This window comes from Centropristis striata, chromosome 2 (assembly GCF_030273125.1).
Source record: "Centropristis striata isolate RG_2023a ecotype Rhode Island chromosome 2, C.striata_1.0, whole genome shotgun sequence".
Classification (NCBI taxonomy): Eukaryota; Metazoa; Chordata; class Actinopteri; order Perciformes; family Serranidae; genus Centropristis; species Centropristis striata.
The window spans coordinates 6763570-6779010 of NC_081518.1; the positions used below are offsets into that span (position 1 = coordinate 6763570).

Here is a 15441-nt window from a genome sequence, read left to right on the forward strand (position 1 = left end):
GAGGACCGGCCGAAATATCCTCACTTTGCAAAAATGTCCTCACTCTGTTGGTTAAAAACGTGATCTGGTCCTCACTATGTAGGAAGTACAAGAACACACACACACACATACACGCTTCTTGTTTTTATAGATAGTTGGACATTCTCAGAAACACGCTCATTCACTTTCTTGCAGAGATTTTTTTGCTTTCATTTCTAAGGGTTTGCTCATCAGCCTGATGTTTTCATTTCTTTCAGTGTCGTTACTGGAAAAGGGCAAGAAATGCTGAGTGTGAGAGTGAGCGCTACAACTTGTACAAACACTGGGCCCGCTTCCTCTGCTTCTACAAAGAGCAGCCTCTCAACCTCATCAGGTGCTGTCATCTTTTGTTTCTACACTAAGAGATTAAATATTCATGTTTAATGAATCATGAATCATGTTCTGAAATCTGAACGTTGACTGCTGAGTTAAACTCCTTCTGTTTCTTTCTGTAGAAAGTACTACGGCGAGAAGATCGGGATCTACTTCGCCTGGCTGGGCTTCTACACAGAGATGCTGTTCTTTGCCGCCGTCATGGGCGTTATATGTTTCACCTATGGAGTGCTCAGTTATGACGACAACATGTCAAGGTTTGTACCACCAGAGGGCATCAGGGAGTTGATACACACACGGCCAAAAGTATATGGACACTTCAAACCAGGGGTCTCAAACTCAAATTACCTGGGGGCCGCTGGAGGCAGTATCAAAATGACCAAAAAAAGACACAAAATTACTAAAAAAGACACAAAATGACAGAAAAAACTAAATTCCTTAAAAAAGACACAAAATGACCAAAAAATACACAAAATTCCTTAAAAAAGACACAAAATGACCAAAAAAAGACACAAAATTACTAAAAAAGACACAAAATGACAGAAAAAACTAAATTACTTAAAAAAGACACAAAATGACCAAAAAAATACACAAAATTCCTTAAAAAAGACACAAAATACCAAAAAAAGACACAAAATGACCCCAAAAAAAGACAAAATTACTAAAAAAGACACAAAATTACTAAAAAATAAGGCACAAAATGACAGGAAAAAACTAAATTACTTAAGAAAGACACAAAATTACCAAAAAAATGTACAAAATTACAACAACAAAAAAAGACACAAAATTACCAAAAAAAACCCCAAACATACACAAAATTACTAAAAGAGACACAAAATTACCAAAAAAATTCACAAAATTACAAAAAAAAAGACACAAAATTACCAAAAAAATTCACAAAATTACCAAAAAAAAGACACATAATTACCAAAAAAAGACACAAAATTATATTACATAACATTTCCACTTCTTCCAGTAACAACAACACAGCAGATAATAAACGGTCCGGTAGGAGCTGCCTTTCTTTTTGTAAACGTCGTCATAGAAACAAGTGAAACAAAGCTCCAGCTTGCCCAAAAATATCGTCACAAGGGCCGCAATTGGGCCGCACAAAATCTGTCCAACCTGACTGCAGGGATTTGCTAACATTCAGCCACAAGAGCATTAGACTGCGTTCAGACGAGATCTGCTGGTGCTGCAAAAATGCCAGTAATCCCACACAAGTGTTAGTGGTAGTGCAAATCAGTGAGACAGTACAGTAAAGTGACTATGGTTGCTATAGGATGAGGACCAAAGCTGATTACATGGATGCTTGTTGGATCTGCTCTGTGGGGGGATTGGAAAGTGTTTCCTGCAACAAGTTCCAGCAGTGTGACATGGAGATGCCTTTAAGTGCGGTTAAAAATGCACTCTGACAGGAAACAATAATTATTCAATCTAAACTTGTGCTTCATTAGAGGACTAACATCAAGTCATACAAATGGGCAATTTAAGGTCCGACACCGCCGCACAACCCTGCAGCTAATAACTGCATTACTTAAATCTTTGCACTGGTTACCCGTTAGAACAAGAATCGATTTCAAAATACTGCTCCTGGTACTGCAATACTGCTAATACTGCACTACACGGCCTTGCACCTCAGTACATCACAGATATGCTCATCACCTACACGCCAGCAAGAACACTTCGGTCAACAGGCAGTGGCAACTTACTCATCCCTCACACCAGATCCAAAGAAGGAGAAGCAGCTTTTAGTGTTTATGCCCCGCGAAAGTGGAACACCCTGCCTGACTCAGTTAAACATGCCAAATCAGTAGCCATTTTTAAAAACAGATTAAAAACCAATCTTTTTTCAACAGCATTCGGTTGAACTGTGTACGTGTGGTTGTGGGAGTGAGTAAGTGTGTATGTGGTGAATATGGCAGAGCTTGTCTACCTGCACTCTTCAATTAATTTGTAATTGATTTTTTTTCTAATTGTTTGTATTTGCTTGTTTTCTGTTGTTTTGTTTTGTTTTGTTTTTCAACTGTAATTATGTATATATTGTGAAGCACATTGACTCTGCCTTGTGCATGAAATGCGCTCTATAAATAAAGTTGAATTGAATTGAATTGAATACTGGAATTAGTCTGAATGCAGGACCAAGCAGATTATGTAGAAGCAATTCAGCTTAAACATCCAATATGCAATTGGAATAAGTTGAGGTCAGGGCTCTGTGCAGGCCAGTCAAGTTTTTCACACCAACCTTAGGCATACTATTTCTTTATGGACCTTGTGATGTTGAAACAGGAAAGGTCTTCCCCAAAGTGTGACAACAAAGTTTGAATCTTAAATAAAATTGCGTGCTGTTGCATTGGGATTTTCCTTCAGTGGAACTAAACCAGGAAAAACAGCCTCAAACAACAGTGTACAAAAGTATTTGGACACATGTATCCACATACTTTTGCCCATATAATATATCATTCTTATGCCTTAAAGATTGATAGACATATTTTACATGGCGGCCTCTTCAAAATGAGATGCTATATGAGGTTATAATTGTTCTGCCCACTTTGTATTTTCATTCTTATTAAAGTCTCTTTTTTTTCTCCTTCTAGTAAAGAAATATGTGACCCTGATATCGGAGGCAGCATCGTGATGTGTCCACTCTGTGATAAAAAGTGTTCTTTCTGGAAGCTCAACTCTACGTGTCTCTCATCCTGGGTAACACATTTACACTTAATATGTTAAATGGACTGTTTTTTTTTAAACCAACAGATAACCTAAAAGTACATATCTGAGTATTAGATGTACTCAGATATCTGCTGTAAATTGTATCCTGCTGAGTCAGCAGTATGTCACTCTGTTTATGCCCAGCATGTGACTAAAGGAACTTATTTTTTTTCCATATTCTCTCTTCCAGCAATCCCATCTGTTTGACAATGAGGGAACGGTATTCTTTGCCATATTTATGGGGATTTGGGGTGAGTGTCAGTCGATGTCTCTCTTACTGTGTTTAACCCGTGTTTGAGATCCAATTTGTTCCCCCTCCTGTGAGACGAGACAGACTTTCACAGTTAAAGCCTTTTCACACCAAAGCATCAACCTTTATCCGTACTGCTGAAGCCCAGAACAAGATGCCAGCGCAATTATGTTGTTATGTACGGAGCGGTCGGAAAGCTCTCCCGGCTCACTGAAGGCCTTAAAAACTGGTCTCACGAGCCAAGAAGAGTCGTGACACAGCTGAAACACAATACACTCCTACAAATCACAGCACACTGTCTGTTTTCACTCAGTGCAACATGATTCAGGTTATAAAACATTTGTCCAAAAAATGGAAGCAAACACCTGCACAGCATCAGACTTCTCATTTTACAGCGAAATCTATTTGTTCCAGACGACTCGCAGACTAATATTTTACAACTTATTGTATCATTTCTTCGAATCTGCTTGGCAGTAACTCTGTTTTTGGAGTTCTGGAAACGTCGTCAGGCCCGGCTTGAGTATGAGTGGGACTTGGTGGACTTTGAAGAGGAGCAGCAGCAGCTTCAAATCCGGCCCGAGTTTGAGATCCGGTGCACCAACAGGAGACTCAACAAGATCACTCAGGTGCGTCAAACATGGAAGTAAACACTAAAAATATTATGCACCCTGTGGTTTGCAGATGGTACGAAAAAAACGTATAAATGCCAATAATCTTTCAGGAAATGGAGCCATATCTCCCCGTCACCAGCAAGTGTGCTCGCTTCTGCCTCTCGGGTGCCACTGTTTTATTCTGGGTAACTGAATATTCTTCTATTTCCTGTGTGTGTGTGTGTGTGTGCTATTTACAGTAAAACATAGCAAGTAATATTCCCCGCCTAGGCCCTCAACAGGTTAATTTCTTTTTTCGCTTTTTTCTGCTGTTTTCTTTATTTTTATTTTTTTTATTGTGCAATAATACAATACAGTGATATAGACAGACAGGGAGTGAATATTAAACAACGACAATAATGGTACCCCTGTGTGTGTGTGTGTGTGTGTGTGTGTGTGTGTGTGTGTGTGTGTGTGTGTGCGTGAGTGTGTGCGTGCGTGCGTGTTTCAGTAATAGATCTAGTAGTTAAGTATTAATATCTGATAATAAATATTATGTATCATTATTAGGCAGAGAAGGTGATACTATTAAAATGTAAATAGAATAAAATAATAATAATAACAATAATTTAAAAAACTAAATATATATATATATATATATATATATATAAAAACATAAATACATACATATATATCATTATCATCATTATTATCACTATATATAATATAATATATATTAATATATATATATATACAATAAAACATAAATACATATATATATATATCATCATCATCATTATTATCACTATATATAATATAATATATATTAATATATATATATATAAATGAATAAAAAGGTTAATTTCTTTGCTTCTTGCAGATTTCTCTGATCGTGGCGTGCATCATCGGGGTGATAGCGTACAGGCTGGCCGTGTACGCTGCCTTTGCAAGTATCATTAAAGACCCAATGAGGAAGATCCAGGTGGTGGGCAGGTTCATCACCCCCCAGCTGGCCACTTCTGTCACTGCCTCCTGCATCAACTTTGTCATCATCATGATCCTCAACTTCTTCTATGAGCGGGTGGCCGTTTGGATCACTGATATGGGTAAAAGGATTTAATCTGGCGTTTACCGAATCAAAAAGAACCTAAAGACAGATAACGGGAGTGTACAGTAGAGTCATCAATTTGCCTTTCCACATCCAAAAAACATCGAAGACACTGATTCTTTGCTTGGTGTTTTCTTTCTGCAGAGATCCCAAAGACCCACCTGGAGTATGAGAACAGGCTGACCATGAAGATGTTCCTCTTCCAGTTCGTCAACTACTACTCGTCGTGCTTCTACGTGGCCTTCTTCAAAGGGAAATTTGTGGGTCATCCCGGCAAATATTCCTATATGTTTGGCAGCTCGAGCAATCTGAGAAATGAGGAGGTGAGATTTCTTGTACTTTATACAATTTTGATTTGACTGAAGTTACTTTGTGTAACAAACTTTTCACGCCATGATTATCCTGTCTAAAACAATTGCCATTCACAATATTATAGTATAAAGTGGCACTAAAACATACTGAAGTTGGTTTACTTTACATTTTGTTAACAGATATTTCTATTGCATCATAGATAGGACCTGTTTTTTTAGTGAACATACTTTTTAGTTAGAAACATTCAGCAGAAATCATGAGGTTGCTCTTGTTAAAAAGTGTTTTTTTATTGGGACATGTGATAAAATTGTATATCGCTCCTTTACGAACCAAACTGAGATGTATTTCTTTTAAAGCTCAAGTGCAGGACAACATGGTAAACATGTTCATCTGCTGATTAAGCCTACTTTAAGCATGAAAAGCCATCTGTTTTTCACAGTTTACTGGAACTGTGTTGACTGGCAACTTTCACGTGCTGGCGTGATGAAGCAGTTAGTAGTATAGAGTAAGAAGCATCCAAGAAAAGTTTCTGGAGTGGCTGCTTGAGATAAAAATAGAGATTGGTTTTCAGGGGAAGTTTTATTCTTATTCTTGTATATACAGGTACATCTCCAAAAATTATAATAACGTGAAAAAGTTCAATATTTTTTGTCAATCATTTCAGAAAGCGAAACTCATACATTATATAGATTCATTACACAGAGTGAAATAGTTCAAGCCTGTTTTTCTTGTAATTTTGATGATTCTGGCTTAGAGATAATGAAAACACAAAAATCAGTGTCTCAGAAAACTAGAATATTGTGAAGAAGTTCAATATGTGAGTCCACAGTCTTATGTAATATTATAATTTTCTGAGACACTGAATTTTGTGTTTTCTTTATCTCTAAGCCAGAATCATTAAAAGAAAGAAATACAAACTTGAAATATTTCACTCTATGTTTAATGAATCTATATAATATACAAGTTTCACTTTCTGAAATAAATGACAAAAAATATTGGAACTTTTTCACGATATTCAAATTTTTTGAGATGTACCTGTATATGCCACCTGCTGGCATATGTCGTAAGTTTTGCACTGCAGGTTTACGTAAACACCCCCAATTTTTTAAAAAAGGGCAGGTTAACACCGTACTTCCCACATTTTCCGACCGGTGAGAACAGTTTCATAATCCGGTGCTGCCAACAGAAAGTGCATTTAATAAAAGTGTGTTATGTAAACTAAAAACCTGGTGCTGTCCTAGTGTGATCCTGGAGGCTGTCTGATCGAGCTGACCACACAGCTGGTGATTGTTATGTCTGGAAAACAGCTGTGGGGGAACATTCAGGAAGCTCTGCTGCCGTGAGTCCGTCACATCTTTGTCCTCTACCACCCACTCTATCACTTCCTCTTTATCACTAATTGTCACTTATTCAATGAACAATTAGCCGCTACAAGAAAGGGAGTTTTCTGTAATTAGTTTTAAACTGTCTGTGTTTTGGCAGTTCCTGGTACATTCCATTAATTATTTTCACCGGATCATTTTTTTTTATGCACGTTGTCATTATGAGTAGATTTATTCTATTCTTAATCAATTTAATTTACTACTCTGCAGCTTGCTGGCTTCAGATGCACACACCCACGTCAAAAGGAAGGGAATTCAGTTCATTTCTGTTAATTAAGTCTCTGAGTGTCAGACCCTGACATTTTTGCTTCTCTGTCCAACAAATACAAGAATTGTAAAGAATAGACTCAGAGATGAAGAGGCGTGCAGAATTAGACCTTGTCTGACTTCACCATGTTCATACATGGTCACTAGAGCTGGGCCATATGGACCAAAAGTCATATCCAGATATATTTAGGCTGAATATCGATATACGATAGAATATCCCGATATTTTTATCGCAAATTGAGAGCAAATGTTCAGTCAAAGTCGAAGCCAAATATGACAAGTCACAAGTAGTTTTATTGAAACCGTTTATTTAAGTGAACATAAATACTGTATAACAACAGGAGTACCTTTTTTAAAAAAATCAAAGCTCTATAAAGTGCACATTTAAATAAAAAAATACCTTAAATAAAAATAGCCTATGAAATAAAATAGGCTTATAGGCTAGTTCTATTATCACTACTACTACTACTACTACTACTACTACTACTACTACTACTACTACTACTTCTTTCAAATATATATTAAACATGATATACTTGACAATACTAACTATCAAAGGCAAAAAATGCAGAGGAGCAGCAGCCTTTTCTGAAATAAATATATTTATATGAGAAAAGAATAACGAACATAACAAATTAACTAAATATGACAAGTCCTAGTAAGGGCAGCAATTATATATTATATTTTTGGAACTGATGATCCATATCACATTAAAAAATATATCAATATATTTTTTATGTCGATATATCTCCCAGCCCTAGCAGTTTGACGTCTGTTTCTTCTTCGTGGTTCTTCTGGACAGGTTGATGCGTAACTGGTGGAGCGGCAGAAAAGGACGGCATCATCCTGAGAACCATTACAGCCGCTGGGAGCAAGACCACGTCCTGCTGAACTTCAGCCAGCTGGGCTTGTTTTACGAGTACCTGGAGATGGGTGAGCTACTTCACTGACCTTGTTTATTACATCCACCTGTTTTCCATTGTGTCTTTATCATCACTAAATGTCTCTGTCTGTCTTTTCAGTGGTCCAGTTTGGCTTCATCACGTTGTTTGTGGCCTCTTTCCCCCTGGCTCCGCTCCTGGCTCTGTTCAACAACATCCTGGAGATCAGGGTGGACGCCTGGAAGTTCACCACTCAGTTCAGACGGCCGGTGGCGTCCAAGGCCCGAAACATCGGAGCGTGGCAGGAAATACTCAACGCAGTGGCCATCTTGTCTGTTGTTACCAATGTGAGTGTTTGTCTGTAGTAGTGTATGTTTACCAGCAGCATTACAGTTTTTCTCAGTCGCTTTGGTGCATTTCTCACATCAATATTAACATTTCCACAACAGTTAGTTCAACCTCCACAACATTTAGTCATGTGTGCTCATCATAGTAGCAGTTTCTCATTCCTGACAACAAAAAACAACATGCTTTTGGACATGCATCAATAGCTTTCATACAACTCTCTGCTGTTTTATAACATTATCATTTGCTTATTTCATGTCAGTCAAAATTAACTATACTTGTGAATGCTGAATAGATTAGATTAGATTAGATTTATTTGTCATTGCACAGAAATACAACGAAATACAATGCACTCACGTACAGGACACTTAAAAAAGCATAATAAATAGTAAATAACAAGATACATTCTCATCATCTCATCTCAATAAATAGTAAATAGAAATGGTTAATTTCATTCCGTATGAAAGTTTTATATGGAATTTACATTCCATATAAAACTAACAGTCCTCATTTCATTGCTTGAGTCATTACATACAAAAATGTTGAACTAGTTGTCAAAATCTGTCAAGCTAATTTTATATATTTTTTTAAATCTTTAATTTTTACTGAAAATGTCTCCAGAATTGAACAATTTCTCTCAGGTGAACCTCAGCTTCCACTGATGAGAAGGACTGTGTGAAGCATTAGTTGAACCGATGATAAGCCACTTCTCTACAATCACTCAGAGCTGAATCCCATAAACCCAGAAACACTTTACAACATATATGAACCAGCAGGACATAGTGTGGACCATTTCTACAACACTGTGACACTGGACTGTGCACAGCTCTACCCAAAGGGACGTCATGTTACACAATGGTGTAAACAAATTAGAATTGAAAAGAGCATATGCAATAAAAATGTGAAACATACATATTCAGTGTCTTCTACTCAGTTACCCCACTAAATACAGTAATGTGTAACTTTACTGTAGTTTTCAAATGGCTGTGCAAATAGTATATAGTGCTGTCTTGAGCATTTTCAGGTAGCGTCACCAAGATCTGACTTTCTTGCATTTGGAAAACATTTACAGAGTAACCTGTCATAATGAAAACATAACAAAGCCATTTGACTTTCTTGTTCATTAATATGGTGTCAGGACTTTTCATCTTGATGTCACTGACACTTTCATTGACATGAATACTTGCTTTTGGGGAATGAGCGATCCATTTTGAGCAAGTGACACGCTTTTGCAGGTTATCAACTAGGTTTTGCAGTTTGTACTAATTGTTTTGAGAAATGCATTAACTGTTGTGCAAATGTAAATAGTGACGTGAGAAATGCACCAAAGCTTTTGAAATGTTTAACAGGCTTTTCGGCCATTTTTGCAGCAATTTCACTACAGACACATTTCATTGAAAGTCGTTGTTCTTATTTCTGTCCCAGGCTTTCATTATGGCGTTTACATCAGACATGATCCCCCGTATGGTCTTCCTGTATGCCTACGGTAATGACAGCACCATGACGGGCTACGTCAACAACAGCCTGTCACTTTACAACATCTCTGGGATAGATGAGCGCCACATGCCCGAGGACAGAGACGACTGGTTTCTGAACTCCACATCCACCTGCAGGTATTACAGCCTAAAGAGCTTGTTGTGCATCTGGCTTTGGTTTATTTTTTACATTTCTGAAGAGCTTTAAACCTGCACAAATCAGTATTTTTACATGAAAAACTGTTCAGAATGAATTGGTAATGTGCTGGGTTGCTCAGAGTGACATACCTACAGAAAATGGTCACCTCAGCTCTATGGAGCTTTACAGCATCTTTTCAGGTCTTTGTTTTGGTTTTATAGCTTAAAAATACTGTTTTAATTCAATCTCACCTGTCTTAGAATTGTTGCAACCAAAAAAAAAAAAAAAGAATTGTTCTGTTTCCAAAAAAAAGACACAAAATGACAAAAATACAGATAATTACCAAAAAAGACACAAAATGACCCAAAAAAGACACAAAGTGACCAAAAAAGACACAAAATGACAGAAAAAACCCCAAATTACTTAAAGAAGAAACAAAATGACCAAAAAAAGACACATAATTACCAAAAAAGACACAAAATTATAAAAAAAAAAAAGGAGACACAAAGTTATTAAAAAAAGACACAAAAGAACAAAAAAAGACACAAAATTACCAAAAAAAGTAATTAAAGGGACCTTTCACACACAACACGGTAAAGTGCCATTCATCTAAAACTCACATTAAACTTTCCTATCAAGGTGGGGGCCACAAAATATCGTCATGAGGGCCACAATTGGCCCACGAGTTTGAGACCCATGCTCTAAAATTTAAGAAATGTGACTCCAAATGAATATTAGTGTTGCTCTGTGTTTGCTATACATATAAATTAGCAAATATTTGCTACACATAAGCACTATTAGTTTTAAACATTTATAATACTGTATGGCAATGTTGTGTTTAGTTTATTGTGCTGCCCTCAAGTCAGTAAAAAACATTGCAGGTTTATAGTCTTGAAAATAAGTTATTTTTTATGACAGAATGTTCGTCTGGCTGAGATATTAGCTGCAGTTTTAGACTAAGGTAGTATAGCCTCGTCCCCACAGCTCCACAGTGATCTAAACTTTAGATTTCCTCTTCAATACATGTCTGTCAGTATTCAGATGTGAAAAATTAGGTACTTTCACTGCATGCATCCCAGGTATCCGCATAGTAACACATTTCAGCCCTGCTACCAGAACCTCTGCCGCTTCAGCAGAATTTGTTTGGTCTTTCTTTCAGCTCAGGTGCAAGTAAAAAAAAAAAGATTAGCTTCATTTTGTGCATGTCTGCGCTGCCTAGGAAGTAATTATTATTATTGGTGTAATTGTTGTGCAGAAAGGTGCAGTTTATAATTCCTTTTGCTGAATTCAAGAATAATAATAAATGTTTATATTTGTTGTTTGAGCTTTCTGACAAATTTTGGATTTCTATAACATTTACCTATATGTTGGGGTGTGCCGTATCGTTCATGATTATACCGGTATATTTCTTTTATGGGTAAAAAAATGCATATCATGATATTGGCAACATTCCTGTTGCTAAACAACGCAGCTTTCAAAATAAGAGCACAGTGTGTTTACAAGAAGACTGTCAAAATAAGATGGCTTGAATAAAACATACAAGAACCTTAATTCTCCTTTACAATAATTAACTAAATATGCAATGAATAAGATCAGTGTATATGATGGAATAGTGGCATTAGAATGTGTGAGAGGCCACCAAATTTGAGCTTTTATGAAAAAAAATTGCCCCCGGACCCCCTAGATAGTTATTTTTTTTAATTATTTGCTAATACTCTTATTTTTAGTTTTTATTCATTTATACAGACTAAAATAATCATATTTTCTATATCTTTTGCAGTATTTTGTAATATCGACAAGAATATCGTTATCGCAAAAATACCTGAAATAACGTGATAATCTTTTAGGTCCATATCGCCCACCCCTACCTATATGTTCTTGTATCAGCACATTTTGTTTAATAATCACATGAATAGGACCATTACTGAGTGTATGACATTGTTTTGTACAGATACCGTGACTACCGTTACCCTCCGGGCCACGAGAAGCAGTACCAACACACCATGCAGTTCTGGCACATCCTGGCAGCCAAAATGGCTTTTATTATCATCATGGAAGTAAGACAACACAGTCTTTTCCCACGCATTACTTATAAAATAAATGCACAAAATTAAAGAATGATATCTTGACCATGTGATCATTCTCCATCCGCAGCACGTGGTGTTTGTGGTGAAGTTCTTCGTGGCGTGGATGATCCCGGACGTCCCGTCAGACGTGAAGGCTCGGATTAAACGAGAGCGCTACCTGATTCAGGAGTACCTGCACAACTACGAGGTGGAGAGGCTCAAAATGCAGCTGAGCGCCAGTTTCATCACAGAGCCGCGGTCAGACATGTCCTCGATGACGGACAAGCATGAAGTGGTGCCCGAGTGTGTCTAGCCTCCTGCTTCGCCATTCACTAACTAACTGAGCCAAGAACGGACACGTCTGGGAGATTTCTCCTCACTGAGAACATCCAAGGGCTTCTGTCTGTGGGATTAAAATGCGAAAAATGCTCTTCTATTGCTGAATGGACTCCTATATTAGGATCTGTGTAGAGGCATCAGAGCAAATCGAATGCAACTTTTCGGTTTGCGTAGAAAAAATTCTTGAGTGTTGAAAAATTCCCGTGCCATAAAAAGATAGATGGAAAATAACAATGAAGAGCTAAAAAGACTATAACTGCCGCTTCTATCACTCCCCATGTAATGCCTTCAAACTCTCCATTTGTCCTGACTAGGGATGGCTATATATCTATATTGGTGTTTATCGCAGGCTGTCCTCGTGAATGCTTCGTAGTTATTCCGCTGAAAAGTAACAAACTTAGTTTCATAGGTGTACCACAAGTCTGTTTCTGTGGCATAGAGACCACAAACTCATTCAGGATGGGCGGGAAACGGGCTGGTTAAAAAAAAACTTTGGACTTTGACCCATTTGTGTCCAGTTGAACACTTCACTAATTTTCTTTGCCCCTGATGTAACTGCGTCTCATAGTTCTGATATTCTAATTTAGGGATGGGCAACTTAAATGCTGGAGGGGGCCACAATTTTTCATGGACACTACCACAGGGCCACATATAGGACCGTGTACTTAACCAGATATGATGAAACTGCAATTTGAAATATGTTTACAGTGCAGTAACTTAACATATTTCATGCTCAAATGCATGTTTAACTGTATAAATAGGAATACAAAAGGATTGAAGCAAATAAAAAATTACCACTTACTGTGATTTCTTTTTTTCAGTGCAAGAACCAACATTAATAGCAAGAAGTAATTTTGTGCATTTTTACACTGCACTTTTAAGATTTCATGCTCAAATGCATGTAGTTGTACGGAGGGCCACTTCAAGTGAGGGTGCGGGCCGTATGCGGCCCCCGGGCCTCCACTTGCCCATCCCTGTTCTAACTAATTATTTTAACCCTGTTAATCTTTCATACCCTAGCCTAATCTTAAATTGTCCATATCACAACATTACTGTTTAAAACAGTGATCGTCACCTCTTTAAAATAGTGTCCTTGAAAAAAAAGCGGCCAATATTTTGTTGCATATCATAAACGCATTGCAAAAGTCTTCCTGAGAAAATATACTAACCCATTCATGAGAATATGCTGCTTATCAATCCCGATACTTATCTATACCTTTATTGATAATATTCTCCTTTATTTGGTGCAAAAAATAAAGATGTGAAAAGGTTAAACAAGTATTAGTAAAAGGAGCTTAAACTTTTGAAGTTGCATCATCATTAGGAACTTGAAAATGCCAGCTATGTTCAGATTAATTATTACATGAATACAATAAATGCCGATTGTAGCAACTTTTCCAGGAGCGTATCAATATTTCGGTACTGAGCGGTCAAAAACTGGTACCAATTTAGTACCGGTTCTCGATATCCATCCCTAGTCATGAAAAAAAGTCTCTGTATGTGCTGGTAGAGTTAAAGTTTTGGTGTGACATTAGATGTAATTATCCTTTAAATAGTCTGTCATGATGTCATTTATTAAATTGTCTGCATGTGATTTCTAACGAGAAGACAAGATGAAGGACTTAGCTGTTTAAGAAAAGAAGATTTGTCTGTTGTAAAAACAATGAATGTAGACTTACAACTTTACATTTTTGTTAAATTGCTACATAATGTCCACTGATCTGTAGCTGGACTATGAGATTGTTAGTGTTGTTGTCGAGTGTGTTATGTTTAGGGAAAGGCTCTTAAAAACTGTGCATTTAAAAAAAAAAAACAAGTACCTCCATCATACTGCAGTCTTACTGTACCAATCTGAAGTGTGTATCTCTCCACTCTGAGTCAGTAACATGGTGAGACAGCAGCTGCAGGCTCATGCATCTCATCTTTCACATGTATTTCCAACTTGCTGCGGGACCAATTATAAGATTTCTACCAAAAAGAAAAGACAACGGGAAGAAAATCTCCTGACAGATTTTCAGTTTTAATACAATCAGTTTGTGTGTGTGAGTTTAGGTCACCGTGTGTCGACTTTTTACTTTATTTTACTCGTCCTTGTGCTGCACATGGATAATAAATGGGCTATATTTCTGTTACAGATTTCACATTATTGGAGTCTTAATGTACTGCAGGCGTGAACTTTCATTTCAGACGAGCAGAACGGAGGAAGAACTTCTTGTTCCCTGGTTGGGAAACATGTCGGTGAAAAGAAGTGGACTTTAGTAACCTGTTCCTACTCTTATCTGGTTACTAAATGTTGCTGTAGATATAAATAATATATCATCTATTTAAATGGGTTGTAGTGCAATTAATTTATGAATCTGCTTCTGCTCTGTAGTCTGAAGCTTTTGTATTTAGAGTAACTTCATAATCCTCCTTTGAACATCTGTCTCAACATAATTTGCAGCAACTAATTTCTAATTTTCTACTATTCATCAGCTCATGACTGATCATCAAACAGTGTTAGTTCTCAAAGTAGATTAAATGCTATAAATTACTACTTTGTAAAGGAACCAGAGAAGTAAAATAAAAATCCTGTGTTGGATTTCTTTTCATTTATGAGATACAGGATCACTTTTCTATCTTCTTAAGCTTAACATACATTAAGATATGTCTGTGTTTATACTGAAACCTCTTTCTAATCTTATATGTAAATGTTGCAGTTGTGATTTCAGCAAAATCATATTCGACTGTCAAAAGCTAAGCGTGACTAACACATCTCAGGATTAAACATCTACTAACGTTTGTTGAGCATCACTTGTTGATATGCAGATGTCAGACGTGATCTTGCAACATGCACGATGTATTTCCCAACAAACAAAATGCCTTAAACCTCTGTGCTTACTTGTTTTTGTATGATGTTGTACCGACCAAGTTTCTATCTGAATTGAAAAACGTGTTTCATATCATTTGTTTTGCTGCTGCGAGTCATTGCAAACTAGCTGCTTTGTCTTGTTTGATGTGCATGTATTGCTGTAAATATTTTATCAATTACATTTTGAGTTCACTGCAGCCTATTGTACAGAGATGCTGTTAATATTCACAATAAACAAATAACTAACTATTTTTTTTCTGTGAGTGTTATTTGCACGTAGCATATACAACAACATTAAGTAGATAAAACTATTGTGACAGGCAAAGTCAAGAAAAGGACTTAAACTGTGGAGCTTCCTTTCAACTTAAAGGGA

At 36.9% G+C, this 15441-nt stretch overlaps 1 protein-coding gene across 2 annotated transcripts in view; it reads left to right on the top strand.

Annotated features, from left to right (window-relative positions):
• The window catches only part of ano5b (anoctamin 5b), a 46713-nt gene extending 31396 nt beyond the window's left edge, over nucleotides 1–15317 (top strand). For both annotated transcript variants that reach the window (XM_059357007.1, XM_059357014.1), the window contains 14 exons: nucleotides 237–352; nucleotides 474–608; nucleotides 2949–3054; nucleotides 3254–3314; nucleotides 3788–3939; nucleotides 4035–4109; nucleotides 4784–5009; nucleotides 5156–5334; nucleotides 6565–6662; nucleotides 7775–7905; nucleotides 7995–8200; nucleotides 9624–9811; nucleotides 11764–11869; nucleotides 11967–15317. In XM_059357007.1, the coding sequence (XP_059212990.1) occupies nucleotides 237–352; nucleotides 474–608; nucleotides 2949–3054; nucleotides 3254–3314; nucleotides 3788–3939; nucleotides 4035–4109; nucleotides 4784–5009; nucleotides 5156–5334; nucleotides 6565–6662; nucleotides 7775–7905; nucleotides 7995–8200; nucleotides 9624–9811; nucleotides 11764–11869; nucleotides 11967–12191 (2004 nt within the window). In that variant the 3' untranslated portion in view covers nucleotides 12192–15317. The remainder of the gene's footprint in view (nucleotides 1–236; nucleotides 353–473; nucleotides 609–2948; nucleotides 3055–3253; nucleotides 3315–3787; nucleotides 3940–4034; nucleotides 4110–4783; nucleotides 5010–5155; nucleotides 5335–6564; nucleotides 6663–7774; nucleotides 7906–7994; nucleotides 8201–9623; nucleotides 9812–11763; nucleotides 11870–11966) is intronic.
• Nucleotides 15318–15441: the final 124 nt, after the last annotated feature.